At 34.2% G+C, this 16,142-nt stretch overlaps 1 protein-coding gene across 32 annotated transcripts in view; it reads right to left on the bottom strand.

Annotated features, from left to right (window-relative positions):
• Nucleotides 1-16,142, bottom strand: part of LOC106883544 (tight junction protein 1) — a 589,197-nt gene that overhangs the window by 140,510 nt on the left and 432,545 nt on the right. The window contains exon 1 of one of the 32 annotated variants that reach the window (XM_089340351.1): nt 10,442-10,715. The exons of 30 other annotated variants lie outside the window; for them this stretch is intronic. In XM_089340351.1, the coding sequence (XP_089196477.1) occupies nt 10,442-10,474 (33 nt within the window). In that variant the 5' untranslated portion in view covers nt 10,475-10,715. Of the gene's footprint in view, nt 1-10,441; nt 10,716-16,142 lie in introns of those variants that run through there. One more of the 32 variants, XM_089340350.1, reaches the window with a different exon arrangement.

Genomic DNA, 16,142 nt, shown 5'->3' with positions numbered 1-16,142 from the left:
AGGGTTGTATATCAAAGGTCCAGCCTTTTATATACATAGGCACAGGAGTGGCTGTGTGGTAAGTACATTGCTTACCAATCACATGGTTCCGAGTTCAGTCCTACTGCATGGCACCTTGGACAAGTGTCTTCTACTATAGCCTCAGGCTGACAAAAGCCTTGCGAGTGGATTTGGTAGACAGAAACTGAAAGAAGCCCGTCATATATATGTGTGTGTGTGTGTGTGTGTGTGTATGTTTGTCCCCCACACCATCACTTGACAACTGATGCTGGTAACCTAGCAGTTCAGCAAAAGAGACCAATAGAATAAGTACTAGGCTTACAAAGAATAAGACCTGGGGTTGATTTGTTTGACTGAAGGTGGTGCTCCAGCATGGCTGCAGTCAAATGACTGAAACAAATAAAAGAGTATATATATATATATATATATATATATATATATATATATATATATATACATATATATATATCTTGTGTCTCAGGAGGGTCATTATGCCAATACTAAATGAATATAAACACACACTGGTTCTATACCACTTCTTTATTTTACCAACTAACTAACCAATGGTTTGTTAACTTTCTCTGTCAAAGTCCCTTTGCTGTTATTTGTGAATTTTGCAAACTAAATAGAAAAACGAAATACACATAGATATATATATATCATTTCATGCTGATCTAGCCTTAGAATTATGTTAAGAGATACACGTGTCTGTGGAGTACTCAGTCACTTACACATTAAATTAATATCCAACGGAGAACCGATTATCATAAATGTGCATGTGCACATACGTTTGTAGGACCAAGTTGAACTTAATCACCCATGTTTGTAGTTTAAAGCACCCAATAGTCAGAAATTACCACCACCACCACAATCATCTTTGACTTCTTTTTAATCTAAAAATGACAATGTCTTTCACGTTTTCTAAAGAAATTCTTTTTTCTTTTTTTCCTTTATTATGCCCCTCCCTTCTTAATTTGAGGTCAGACCAGTTTAACTTTTAGTTATTACACTGAGAGGCAAGAAGGGAGGCCAATGCTTGAAGAAATATATTGAATATATGTAAATATATATTTCTCTCTTTTTTTTTTAATAATTTGTGAAGTAAAAGAGTGAAGTGTAAATTGATTTCTAATAAAAGCAACAAGCCATATTTTTTTTTTTTTTCCGTTCACCTTTTTTTGGTGTGTGGGAAATATAGTCATTGAACACATTGATTCTAGTGCTTATTTTATTGACTACAGAGAAAATTATATATTGAAGAATATAATTTCATGCAACAGAATATATACCTACATTAAACAAGAAATTTGATTTTCAAAAAAAAAAAAAAGTAGAGATTTTTCTTTTTCAATATATTCCAAAAAAATTTGCCTCCCTCTTCCATAAATTCTCATCTACTTACAGATTGAATTTTTATAATCTCAGGTAATTAAATAAGAATGAAAAAATAAAAATAATAAAACAGAGATCAACATATTTTTAAGATTAAAAATACCCTGTGTGAATGAATATATATATGTACATAGAAATATATGTACACACACACACATATCTTACACTTGTTTCACTCATAAGACTGGTCATGCTAGAGCAATGCTTTGAAGAATTTTGGTTGAATGAATCAACTTCAGTACTTTTTTTTAAAGTCTAATACTTATTTTATTGGCCTCTTGTGTTGAACTGCTAAGTCACAGGGACATAAACACATCATCACCAATTGTCAAGTGGTGGTGGGGAACCAAACACGGAACTAAACACATATACACACAATGGGCTTTATCCAGTTTCTGTATACCAAAAATACTTACAAGGTTTTAGTCTGGTTTTGAGAAGGCTAATTTCTCAAGATTGGGTACTTAGGCAGTGTGATACATATCCCAGTATGCATGTGTGTGTGTGTGTTAATTGTTGGGTAGGAAAAGTGCAGTTTTATTTAATAGAAAAGGATCCCTCCCACTTCCAAAATCCTTATCAGAATTAAAACCATAAAATAGCACTATAAGTAGAAGGGATCATGGTTTACAAAGGAGGGCTGTGTGTATGGGGGGAGGGGGTCTTCAGGGGATTGTACCTAAGTAGATTATACAGTTATCACTGTTATGTAGATTTTTTGGGGTTTTTTTTTTTTGCAATTTGAAATGAAATTTGTTAAAGAACAGATTATCAATGTAATGGAATGTTGTTGTTTAGCCCCAGGTCAACTCCAATCAAGCAGACTTTATAATCAAGGGCATTCTAGCCATAGCAATCCTATCCTCCCCCACCCCACCCCACCCAGGCATGGTGAATCAAAAACTTCATCATCAAATGTGTCTCTTTTTGAGACATTAAAGTGTAATTTGAGACAAATTTGGTTGCTATTTCTAGCAATTCTAGTGACCACATAGGAACTCCATAATTAACATGGTTAATGGAATGTTATCACTGGTGGATTGGTAAAATAGTTTACAAATATTGCCGTGTGGCATTTAGTTACAACTCTCTACATTCTGAGTTCAATTACCACTTAAGCCAGCCTGGCCTTTCATCCTTCCAGGGCCAATGAAATAAAGCATCAGTCAAATAAAATCTAGTGTTGACTTAATATTCTTATAAAGCATCCAGGCCACGCAACTAAAACAAAATTCAAGGTAATTCTTCATTAGTGAGCCATTCAGAAAGTCTTGCAGGCAACAAGTTGCCCACGACTGGTGCGAGTTGTCATGCATTTGAATCACACATGCAAGAACATCGTAGCGAAGCGAACTGCTGAACTCAATCATGTCCCCAGTGACAAACAATGTCTTTGATAGATAATGGATCCCTGTTTCCTTTTTACCCTTTTTTTGCTTTTCCTTTAAGCTTTTAACCTATTAATACAAGAGGGAATTTTTGCCAATAGATTAGATAAGTCAATAATATTTATAGGGTTAAAAATGTTAATGGAACTTTTAACTATATCATATTTCCTGGTTTCATGTCTTCAAATGAAACCAATTTTGATATTCCATAAAACAGCTAATTTGTTTCATATATATATATATATACGTGAATGTGTACATGTGTGTGTACTGGGAACAGCTTTTCTTTATGATATATGACTATATTCTGGTTTTCTCTTTTATAAAATTTTTCTTATTTTCATGCAGTTGACAATGGATTTTGAAACTTTATTGTTTCAAACAAACTACAATGGTACTCATACAGAAACATGAACAAGAAAAACCTAAATAAAAGAGAAAAAACTAAAATGTATCTGCGTTTTCAATACATATGAGTGTGGGCATGTATATATTTACACACAAATACATATGTGCATATATACATATGTATATATGCACACATTTATATATATGTATATAAGTGCATATATATATATATATATATATATATATATATATATATACATGTATGTATATATGCATATATATATATATATATATATATATATATATATATATACACACATACATATAAATGCATATATACATAAATACACACACATACACATAACAATTGTGTGCATGTGTGTATATTCCTGTTTACTAGTGTGAACCCAAGTTGTCCCTCTATGACAAATGCATAAACTTAGCAACGATAAAAGAAAAAAAATCAATAAAAACAAGTACAAGAGTGAAATAAGTAGAGAGAAGAGAGTTGTTAAATCTTTATGATCAATTTAAAACTCTTTGAGGTGCTGCTCCAGCTTGGCCACATTCCAATGACTAAAACGACTGTTTTAGCATCCATCCCGTGGTTACAGTCCAAATGAACCTATGTAGAAAATCGATTACTAAGAGAACAAACCATAAAACACCACTGAGTCATCCTTGGTGTACACCACAAGGTTAGTGTCTGGTCAGCTGTCTTGACAAAGGCATTACGCTGCAGTGGTAGTTACTACTACTGCTACTACTAGGATTAACAACATTGTTCCACATAGTTCATGGAATGTGTATAGAGAGACGTTTAACTTGCCTGTTATGAGTATTACACAGTATGTCAGAGAGAGTTCTTTCTACAACCACAGTCAATGAGGAAGCCTTATGATCCAATGAGGACACCTCAGAAACCAAGGAAAATTACAGAGCCCCTATATTGTCATTTGACCCTGAAAAAAATGTAGCTCTGGTTCCAAACAAGCAGTGTTTTCAATGTGTGGAACCTTATTCTAAATTGAATGAAAATTCCTTGACCAAACTTGCCTGAAACAAGGTCCTCGCAGTTAAGTTCCACTCAAATGATTCAAATCTTAAGTCAGTTTGACTCAAAATTAATCTGAAACTTCAACTTGAAGGACCTTATTTAGATTTTTTTTTTTCCTGCCATTTAAAAAAAAAATTTCTCGAGCCTCTGAAGTCATAAAACTGATTACCCTGTTTCCATTGTACCATGTAAGTGCATCACAATCACACCAATCCCCTTGAACAGGACACCGGTCTGTTACAGTGTTCAAGACAGGGGGTGGGGTAAGTCAATTACATTGACTAGTACTTTATCGACCCTGAAGAGATGAAAGGCAAAATTGACTTCAGCATGATTTGAACTCAGAACATAAAGAGCTGGAAGGAATTCCACTAAGCATTTTGTCCAATGTGCTAACAATTTTACCAGCTCACCATCTCATTTAGATATAAACAAAAGGCTTTGTATCAAAGAACCAGAAATGGATCTCAGGTAGCTTGGTATCAAAAAAAGTTAATCAAGTTAAAAATACAATGTGGCTTCTTGATAGATTAAATAAATTATAACCATTAATAACAATAACACTTTTCCTATGCTTATACACATCATCAAGTCCAAACGAGGACTGGCAGACTCGGAATTCTTTCACTCAATTACTCATTTGTTCAAAGACTATGTAGACATTTCCATGGGTGTCTATCCATTTGGAAAAAGTTAATGACATTGATTTAGTAGAATGGCTAAACTGTTTTTAGTTATATTTATATTTTTGTTATATTTTTTTACTTTTTTAAATGCTTTTCGAGATGCAAAACACAAAGTGTAATACTAAGCTTCAGCACTCTCTCCATCCACTAACATACACGTGCATATGTATCCTGCTACCACCACTATAATAATAATAATAATAATAATAATAATAATAATAATAATAATAATAATGAAGATAATAATAACAATAATAATAATAATAATAATAATAATAATAATAATAATGAAAATAATAATAATAATATTGTCCATTTCTCCATACTAATTCTTGGGGTATATTTTCTATATACTCTCCCTCTCGCCAACCCTCACCTGTGTTCAAGCAGGAAACCATTTCCCTATAGCCAGACACATTTTCACAGAGTATTGGAAATAAACGATGCTGCTTGTACGACAGTGACGCTCCCATCAACCAGATCCACTCACAAGGCTTTGGCCTGCTCAAGGCTATAGTAGAAGATACTTTTCTAAGGTGTCACAGAGTGGGACTGAACCTGAGACACACCACCATGCCTAATATACTTACACAAATCTATAAATGTGTGTATGTATAATATATATATTTATGTATATATATGTGTATGTATAATATATGTGTGTATGTATAATATATATTTATGTATATATATAATTTAGATAGCTGAAACCAACACTGGTAGCAAAAGACAGTTTCATTACATAAAAGACCTGCAATTTCTCATGCTGCCATATTGAAATTCCACTATGACTTTCCGATTAATTCTAAGACTTTGATACAAAGACATTGTCTGTAGCTGCGAATGTTGGCTTCAGCTGACGAAATTAAATAATTACTGCGCATTATAATATTGTATACTTTCCATCCGTTTGATGCTACTAACTTACACACACACACACAAACACACACTAGCAATGCACCCCAGCGTTTTACACTTTAGCATGTGGTCTACCTACAGATTTACACTTCAGTGTGTAGTCTATCTTCACTACAAGAACTCAATATTGCGGGATGATAAAAACATGTTGAATAATGATTTATTATTAATGATATTTATAACTGATACATAAAAATTTACATTCAAATTCTTTAATGGTACAAGCTTTGTATATTATTTAGGAATGCCACTCAGGTGAAAAGGGTTAAAAAGAAAAAAATAAAGGCAAGTACAGGCAGGAAATTCGTATCATGAGAGTCCACAAAACCAGTTGAAGTCTTAGTAGACAAATCAAGTTATTGCACAGCGCACATTATGGATACTGTGGTAGACTATGGATACTGCAGTAGATTGTTGTTGTTGTTGGCACTCCGTCGCTTACGACGTTGAGGGTTCCAGTTGATCCGATCAATGGAACAGCCTGCTCGTGAAATTAACGTGCAAGTGGCTGAGCACTCCACAGACACGTGTACCCTTAACGTAGTTCTCGGGGATATTCAGCGTGACACAGTGTGACAAGGCTGACCCTTTGAATTACAAGCACAACAGAAACAGGAAGTAAGAGTGAGAGAAAGTTGTGGTGAAAGAGTACAGCAGGGTTCGCCACCATCCCCTGCCGGAGCCTCGTGGAGCTTTTTTAGGTGTTTTCGCTCAATAAACACTCACAACGCCCAGTCTGGGAATCGAAACTACGATCCTATGATCGCAAGTCTGCTGCCCTAACCACTGGGCCATTGCGCCTTCACTACAGTAGATAACATGTTAAAATAGCACCTCTAAAGCAATATGCTACCCGTGTTTTAATTAACTTGAAAATATTCAAGAACTTTGAAGAGCTGAGTAAAATAACTTTTTTTCATTATTAAGCATGCATTTAGAACCAAAGTAAACAAGAAAGTTTTTACCAAAATTATGATGGATGGTTTTAATATACCCTATTCTCCAGTGTCAAGGATGTGATTCCACCCCCCACCAAAAAAAAAAAAAAAATAAGTATCAGTATAAAATTATGATGGATGATTTTAATTTACTGTATTTCCTGACAGTGAAGATACTATTTTTCTCCAAATAAAATAAATCTCAAAAATTTGCCATATGTTCTAGATAATGATGGTTGCACTTTTTATTAACCAATGTTAACTTCAGGGAAATGTTATTTAAGCTAAACTTACCATATTTCCATACATTATAAAAGAGAAGGACAAAATGTAGATGATGGGTGACCAACAGGATTTTTATATCACTAAGCTATTAACAAACTATTTTAGTGAAAGTTTGAGAAAGTAGTGAATCACGTTTTATGCTTATTTTTTAACAAAACTTTCAAGTCAAAACTGGGTTGTGTCTTCAAGATCAGAGTGTTCTTCATGCTGAGAGATACAGCAAAATATGAATACAAACAACAGGTTTTGTATCAAAGAATCAGAAGCAGTCTCATGTGAGGTGGCATGAAAGAACTAAAGAATTATAATGTTGGTTTGTAACACTGGCACAAGGTCACGCATTTTAAAGCATGGGGTATATAGTCAATTAAATTCACTCAGTATTTGAGTGGTACTTTATATTATTGGCCTTAGAAGAAGGAAAGATAAAGATAACCTTGGTAGGATTTGAACTCAGAATATAACTAATAACAGCATTGGACAAAACAGCCAATGTTCTACCAGTCCAGTTCTACCAATACATATATTTATTTCTTTATTGCCCACAGGGGGCTAAACATAGAGAGGACAGACAAAGGGATTAAGTCGATTACATTGACCCCAGTGCATAACTGGTACCTGTTTAATCAACCCCGAAAGGATGAAAGGCAAAGTTGACCTCGGTGGAATTTGAACTCAGAACGTAAAGACATGAAATACCGCTAAGCATTTCACCCGGCGTGCTAACGTTTCTGCCAGCTCGCCACCTTCACATATATTAACCAATACATATATTAACCAATACATATATTAACCAATACATATATTAACCAATACATATATTAACCAATACATATATTAACATGAACAGTGTTAAATAATTTGTTCTTATTTTTAATTGAAAATTATGCAATATTATATACTGCAGAATTATATAGTATGTAATATTTAGAACATAAAGAAAATAGTATACAATGTATACAGTATATAGCAGTATTATATATTCAAAAGGGTATAATGTTATGCTCTAATATAAAGCTTATAATAGACTTATATAGAATGAGGCATAAAATAATGTAAGATATAATGTAGAGTGTAAAGTTACATATGTAAAATAATATAGTATATAAAATAAATGATGTATGTATATTATTATAAATTACCCGTGTTGTACAGCATACATAGAAATACATATATAAAACATATAAAATATATTAATTATATAGAATACTATCACAAAGTCACTAATGTAGCTAAAAGCAAAACAAGGACAGGCGATTCCTCCCAGAACCATTTGGAGGTGGATGTGGGGGGGGCACTTTGGATGTGAACCACTCTCTCTTGGAAGCATGTTGGGTGTGGGTGTGTGGGTGTGTGGGTGTGGTATGGTGTGTAGGATAAACTCAAGAACAGCTTCCAGCTAGGCTGCTGTATCCAGCACATGGAATATACAGAAAAGTAATACTGCATGTGTGTTTGTGTGTGTGTGTGTATTGTGTATAATGTAGTAAAATTATAGAGCATGAAATATATATATATATATATATATATACTCTTCGAAAACGCCTGTGTTAGAATGGGGGTAGCTGATGAAGGAAAATGTTCTCTATGTGGCCTGTGTGTGTTCTGTACTCTAGTTATTATTATTTTCTTGTCTACGTTTTGTCTGCAATGTCCTGTACCCAGATATGCACCTATATATACAGATAGACGTAAGTATGCACATACCTGTACGTATATATGCATATACTCATTTATTATTTGTTATATATATATATATATATATAATGCATATTATAAATGATTTTACTACTATCTTTCTCTCTATATATAATTATACAATATATCCTATTATTATAGAGAATAAAATGTACATATTATACAAAGCATATAATAAAATTATACAATATATACAATAATAATAAAAATAATAATAATAATGATCATTTCAACTACAGGTACAAGGCCTGAAATTTTCAGAGAGGGGGATAGTTTCTTACATTGCTATGTTGTACTTGACTGGTACCTATTTCAGCGACCACCCCAAAGGGGGTGAAAGGTAAGGTCAACCGTGGCAGTATTTGAACTCAGCACATAAAGACAGACAAAATACCACTAGGCATTTCGCCCAGCATGCTAATGATTCTGCTAGCTTGCTGCCACCACCATAATGTTATTATTATTATTATTAGTAGTAGTAGTAGTAGTAGCAGTAGCAGTAGTGGTAGTAACAGTAGTAGTAGTAGTAGTAGTAATAATAATAATAATAATAATAATAATAATAATAATAATAATAATAATGACAATAATGGTTTCAAATTTTGGCCCAGGCCAGTAATTTTGAGGGAGGAGGTAAGTGTCGAATATTAAGTACCAGTACTTAACTGGTACTTATGTTATCGACCCCAAAAGGATGAAAGGCAGAGTCAACCTCAGTGGAACTTGAACTCAGAACGTAAAGACAGATGAAATAACATCACTAACAGTTCTGCCAGCTCACTGCCATCATAATAGCAATGGTTTGAAATTTAGGCACAAAGCCAGTAATTTGGAGGGAGGGGATAAGTCAGTTATATTCACCCCAGTGTTCAACTGGTACTACTTTTGTCAATCCCGAAAGGATGAAAGGCAAAGGTGACCTCGATAGAATTCGAACTCAGAACATTCAGATGGACAAAATGCCACTAAACATTTTGGTATGCTAACAATTTTACCAGCTTGCCGCCTTAAAGCCAGTTCACCAATAATAATAATAATAATGATGATGATAATAATAATAATAATAATAATAATAATAATAATAATAATAATAATAATAATAATAATAATAAAAATAATGATAATTTCAAATTTTGGCACAAGGCCAGCAATTTTAGGGGTAGGGGCTAAAGGCAATTTGATCAATCCCAGTGCTCAACTGGTACTTAATTTATTGATCCTGAAGGGTCAAAAGGCAGATCGACCACCTTAGGTAGTAGTAAGAACAAAGGAAGAACCCCCTTCCCCTGAGCCAATGAGCTGAGTGGTTGCACATCATACAATAGCAGCCAAATCTCCCTCAGATTATACCTTACTGTCTTAGAAAGGAACATTGGATAATATATTCTGAGGTACTACATAGGAAAAAAGATGGAATGGGCATGGCTAGAAAGTCTTTGATCATAGGCCCATTTAAACATTGACCTGAGGTTAAACAGCAACAATTTAGCACCCCCCACCAAAAAAATTAATGGTTAAGGCTGAAATACCACAGCTTGGTCAGAGTTTACCTGGAGATAAAGAACAACAAAGGAAAAATATGATACAGACAATGGAGTAATATAATAAATAAATACACACACACACACATATATATATATATATATATATATATATATATATATATATATATACAGATACATATATGCAACACACACATACACACATATATATGTATATATATATACACACCTGATTGAAATATTGATTTTTGGGAAACCGCATGTTGAAAGCAGAAAGGAAGAAAAAAAAGCACCACCTCAACAGAGATTGAATTTTCAATAACCAACACAATTTGAAATGAAAGAAAAAAAAAGGGAGGAAAAAAAAAACAAAGTAGATATAAGTAAAAAAAAAAAAGTGAAGCCTGTCGGTTCAATTCCCAGGTGATGATTCAGAAAATCATGCTATTACACATACTCCAGTAGTCAAAAGGGGGCTGCAAGCTGAATATATGGAAAAAAAACAAAAACTTCAAGTGATAGTATGAGCTAACTGCACAAGCTAAATGAATGAATACTAGAGAACACGTCAATAAGTCAGTCCTACTGTACACACTTGCTGAGATGTGTCTGAATGAATTCAGTCAGATTTGGACCCCCAAAACAAACACCTGCCTGCAGTTACTTTGTTACTAGGCTGGCCACACTTCACCGCTGCCGCCACCACACTCAGGGAATTTCTTCATAGTTATTTTTAGAAGTCCTTTATCTCTTTCACAGCAAGCAATTGAGAGTTTTTCTGTTTTTGTTTTAGATTTTGTTATATATACATATATATATTTATATCTACATATATTTATATCTACATATATTTATATCTACATATATTTATATCTACATATATGTATATATTTTTTTAAACTATGTTTTTACTTTACATCAGACTGAAAGCTGGGATAGAGAAACAAAGAGTGTACAATGTGTCAGGAAAACAACAACAGCAGCAATAACAGAAACAACAACTTAGCTTAATGAATAGCTAAATAGCTTTACTAAAAAAAATGTGTTTAAGAAGATTTAGAGGATTAGAATCTGGTTTAGACTATTGTATCAGAGATAGATTTGTTGACTGAGATGAGGAATTTCATCAACTGGACACTACAGCTAGGTTAACTAAATTATTAGAAATATTGTAATTATAATATCAATAATAATAATAATAATAATAATAATAATAATAATAATAATTAATTCGTTTTATTGGCCACAAGGGCTAATATCAATTAAAGACATATAAGGACAAAGACAGGACGAAGGTTACAAAAGGTTTTGTCCGAAAAGGTAGGAAAGTTCGTCTAAACAGAGGAAGAAAACGGAGAAAGATATAATAAATAAATAGATAAATAAATAAGTAGAACTCCCAAAGGGGGAGGCGCTTCGAAAAAGGAAAGGTTACACGTGGAAAAACCCATAAAACCACGGGAGCCTGGTCAGAAAAAAATAAGAAAGGGGTATAGAGCCCTTTCTCCTTTTACATTACCTTTTTTTTATTTTTTTTTATTTTTTTTTTTTACAGGTGTATTCTCAGAATTGGTCCGTTTATACTGGCCATTTTTCCAACAGTCACCCATCTTTCAACGAGTAATAATCCTTTCTACTATAGGCACAAGGTCTGAAATTTGGGGGAGGGGAATAACCAATTTCATCAACTCCAGTGTTCAACTGGTACTTATTTTATCGACCCTGAAAGGATGAAAGGCAAAGTCGACTTTGGCGGAATTTGAACTCATCCATTTGTGGTTGATAAAATACCAGTCTCGTACCAGGAGTCAATGAAATTGACCAGCTCCCTCCTACAAAATTTCAGGCCTTGTACCTATAATAGAAAGGATTATTATTAAGGTGGTGAGCTGGCAAGATTCGTGAGCATGCCAGGCAAAATCATTAATGGCATTTTGTCTCAGTTCTTGCCTTTCATTCTTTTCAAGCTGAGGAAATAAGCATCAGGTGAGCAGCAGGGTTGATGAAATTGCTGGCGGTGCCCCAAAATTTGAAACCATTACTATTGTTATCATTAAAGTACTGTGTAATCAATACATCTTTTGAATTCATCATAGTGAAATACCTTCAATCATTTTTTTTGTTTTGGTTTTTCAATTATAGTGAAGGGAAGTGTATGTGTGGAGAGAGAGAGAGAGAGACTCCTGCAAGGTGATGTTCTATCCTTTTCTGTCTTAGGACTGTTATAACCCCCGCCCCTCTCTTCCTTTCTCACCCTCCTCCCACCCACATCTTATTTACTGCAAACAACATTTTTCACTGACATCTACTGCAGGTTTCAAGTTTCCATCTTTGGATGTTAGTGAAAATAAGGCCCGGTTATAATAAACAGGATAAAATTCTACTATACTTACTAAATATTCTATTTTCTTTTTGGCAACTTTTGGTGCCATAACATACATAACACACACACACACACATGCCAGGGCCATCTTAGTAACTTTGTAGGTCCCCAGGAAAATCAATGCACTAGTCCTTATAGTATTTATTTGTTGACAGCAAGCTACAGAACACCTGAATCAGAATTGGTCCCCTAGACTTATGAGGCCTCCAGGCAACTGCCCAAGTGTATCTTAAGAAGGTACTGACACATACACACTCATGCATCATTCCTATATTAGCTGAGGTTGCAGCAAAAGTGATTTAAAAACCTAGAGTTCCGTTTCAAGTCAAACAAGTTGTCTGACAGCTTTCCAAACAATCTCAGTTAATGAAAGATTGTCGTAGCATAACTTTTTATTTGTTTTCCTCACTTTATCATTCCAACTCTCACTCATACAGATGTATGACTGGCTGTTGCTCACATGCATGAAGCCATTTTGCCTTTGTTCAGATTTTTATTATCTCACGGCTTTGATTTCGGCACGGATTAAAGTTGTTCTTTACTGTCACATGACCCTGTTACGCAAACGTAGCTGAGAACTGGCACGTTCTTGTGGTTATTTTCAGGCCAATCAGATAGTTTACTTTCGGCGCGTTCCTTTTTGACTGACAACTTCTGATGTCCATTTTTCCCAATATAAGAAGCCATTTTTGATTGAGAAATGTGATTCAGTCGTTCACTGGGAGATCCTATAAAGAGCAAACTTCTGATTCTCACCAACATACATGCTTCTGCTTGATTAATTTTTGTACTTTATACACTTACAAATTCACTTTTATTGTTGTCTAACAAACTTTTATCAATTGTTGCTAATAAGTGATGATTATTTATAAAGTGTTCTGTCAAGGACACGGTTGAACTCCCTATCTCTTCCTCTCTTTCCCCCTCCTCTCCACTGTTACATAAAAAAAAAATTGATTGTTGTTAAATGTAACTTTAGATTTTGTTTACAAATGAACTTAGATAAAATAATTAAAAATGCGAGGTTACCAAGTAACTTGCAAGACATATCTAAAATGGCTGTGGATTAAGAAGTTTGCTGACCACAGAAAATTTGCTCCAACGAACTTCATCCAACCAATGCAAGTATGAAAAAGTGTAAGTTATGATGATGATGATGATGATGATGATGATGATGATATATACTGAGCATCTTTCAGCTTTTTCTGTCCAAGAGGGGATTTTCAACCCAACATTTATATGCTGTTATTTATAGATTTATGTGCATCAAGATGACAAACAGACAGACAGACAGACAGATAGATAGACAGATAAACACTTCAAAATTTGTATGGCCTTCATACACCACCAGCACTAACTTCACAATCATCACTATCATCATCATCACTGCCAAAATCACCGCTACCATCATCATCATCATCATTATATTATTATTATTATTATTATTATTATTATTATTATTATTATTATTATTACTATTATTATTATTATTATTATTATTATATTACTGTTGTAATATAAATATATCCAATGACCCTAAGTGAAGTAGAGAGGAAAAGGTCCCACCACCAACATCACCCTCACCCCCACCATCTACCACAACTGCTACTGCCATCAAAACTTTCCAAGTCATATATCTCAGCAAATTAGCCTAGTGAGACTATCCGTCTCCATCTAAACTAATGATGATACTACGTGCTACATCTATCACCTTTGCGGTATGTCATCTGAGAATTTGCTACCCATCTCCACCCCAGCACTCAAAAGCTAAAAACCAAAGATATAAGTGTGTATATGTTGATATATACATATGATATATATATATATATATGTGTGTGTGTGTGTGTGCATTTCTCAACAACGAGGTGCTTCTGCTGTTTACAGGCTATCAATTTAATGCAATATCAGACAGAAAAAGTCAATCAAGCCAGTCATTCATTAATGACATTAGCATTAGCGCAGGCTGCTTGGCTACTGTGCCTGTGGCCAAAATCTGGAATAATTCTATCATGCTGAGATTGTACATTAATTTGATTACGTTTGTGTCACATGACTGATCAACTAAATAGCAAATAGTCATAGTACCAACTGATCAATTAAAAGAATTGTTGTAGTAGTACCAACTGATTAATTAGATAATTCCAACAGTAGTAGTAGTAGTAGTAGTAGCTGTAGTAGTAACAACAACAACAACATATTTAGTGCCAGACTCCCTCTCTCCCACATGTGAAACTATCTGAGTCAATAATGGAGTTGCTTATGTGTTTGCTTGATTTGCTACAAATAGCAGCCAAGTGGTTAGGGCAGCGAACTCGTGGTCATAGGATCGCGGTTTCGATTCCCAGACCGGGCACTGTGAGTGGTTTTGAGCGAAAACACCTAAAAGCTCCACGAGGCTCCGGCAGGGGATGGTGGCAAACCCTGCTGTACTCTTCCACCACAACTTTCTCCCAGTCTTACTTCCTGTTTCTGTTGTGCCTGTAATTCAAAGGGGTCAGCCTTGTCACACTGTGTCACGCTGAATATCCCCCGAGAACTACGTTAAGGGTACACATGTCTGTGGAGTGCTCAGCCACTTGCACGTTAATTTCACGAGCAGGCTGTTCCGTTGATCGGATCAACCGGAACCCTCGACGTCGTAAGTGACGGAGTGCCAACACACAGCAGCCAAATCATTTTCAAATGACATCCTGCCATCTTAAAAGACAAAAAAAGGACAAACATATTGGATAATGTAGGCTTGGATATAACTTCCATGAAAACAAGACAGGATGGCTATGGTTGAAATGTCTTTGATCATAGGTTTGAGCATAGATCAATGCTGACCCGGGGTTAAATGACAACAACAACAATAACTACTAATTAAAACAAGCCACTAAGAGAATGATTACCTGTGTATTCATTCAGTGTGCTTCAAACAGCAACAACAAAATCATTAATCACCTTCAAATGACACCCAATAGAAACATAGATAAATACACATTCACACACATGATGAGCTTCTTTCAGTTTCCAGCTTCCAAACGCACACACAATACTTTGGTTAGCCCAGAGCTGTAGTACAAGACACTTGCCCAAGATACCACAAAGTAGGACTGAACCCGAAACCCCATGGTTGTGAAGCAAACTTCTTACCATATAGCCACACCTCCTTATTGCACTGTTTCAACAAATATATTTTACATATTTAGGCATAAATGAAGTAAAAAAAAAATTAGTTTTTTGATTTTATTTTTGCCTTCTTCTTATTACTTGGTACATTCTTCAATTATTTGCTTTTGGAGTTGGTTCAAGAATAAAATCACAGTTAAAAATTGAACACCTTGAACAATAGAGATCATTTATTTTAACACATTAAATTATTCTAGTATTTAAGAAAAAAAAAAAAAAAATGCAATAAAATGTTTAAATAATAATATTTTTTTTTTCATTTCAAAGAACAATTTTGTTTGAATAAAAATAATTCGAATGATTATAAAAAAATGCTTTCTAGAATAATGAATATATACATGCATATATATATACAAATATAGGTATATATATGCAT

The sequence above is a fragment of the Octopus bimaculoides genome, chromosome 23, assembly GCF_046866305.1.
Source record: "Octopus bimaculoides isolate indiv1 chromosome 23, ASM4686630v1, whole genome shotgun sequence".
Lineage (NCBI taxonomy): Eukaryota > Metazoa > Mollusca > Cephalopoda > Octopoda > Octopodidae > Octopus > Octopus bimaculoides.
This window is presented reverse-complemented; position numbering and strand designations above follow the sequence as displayed.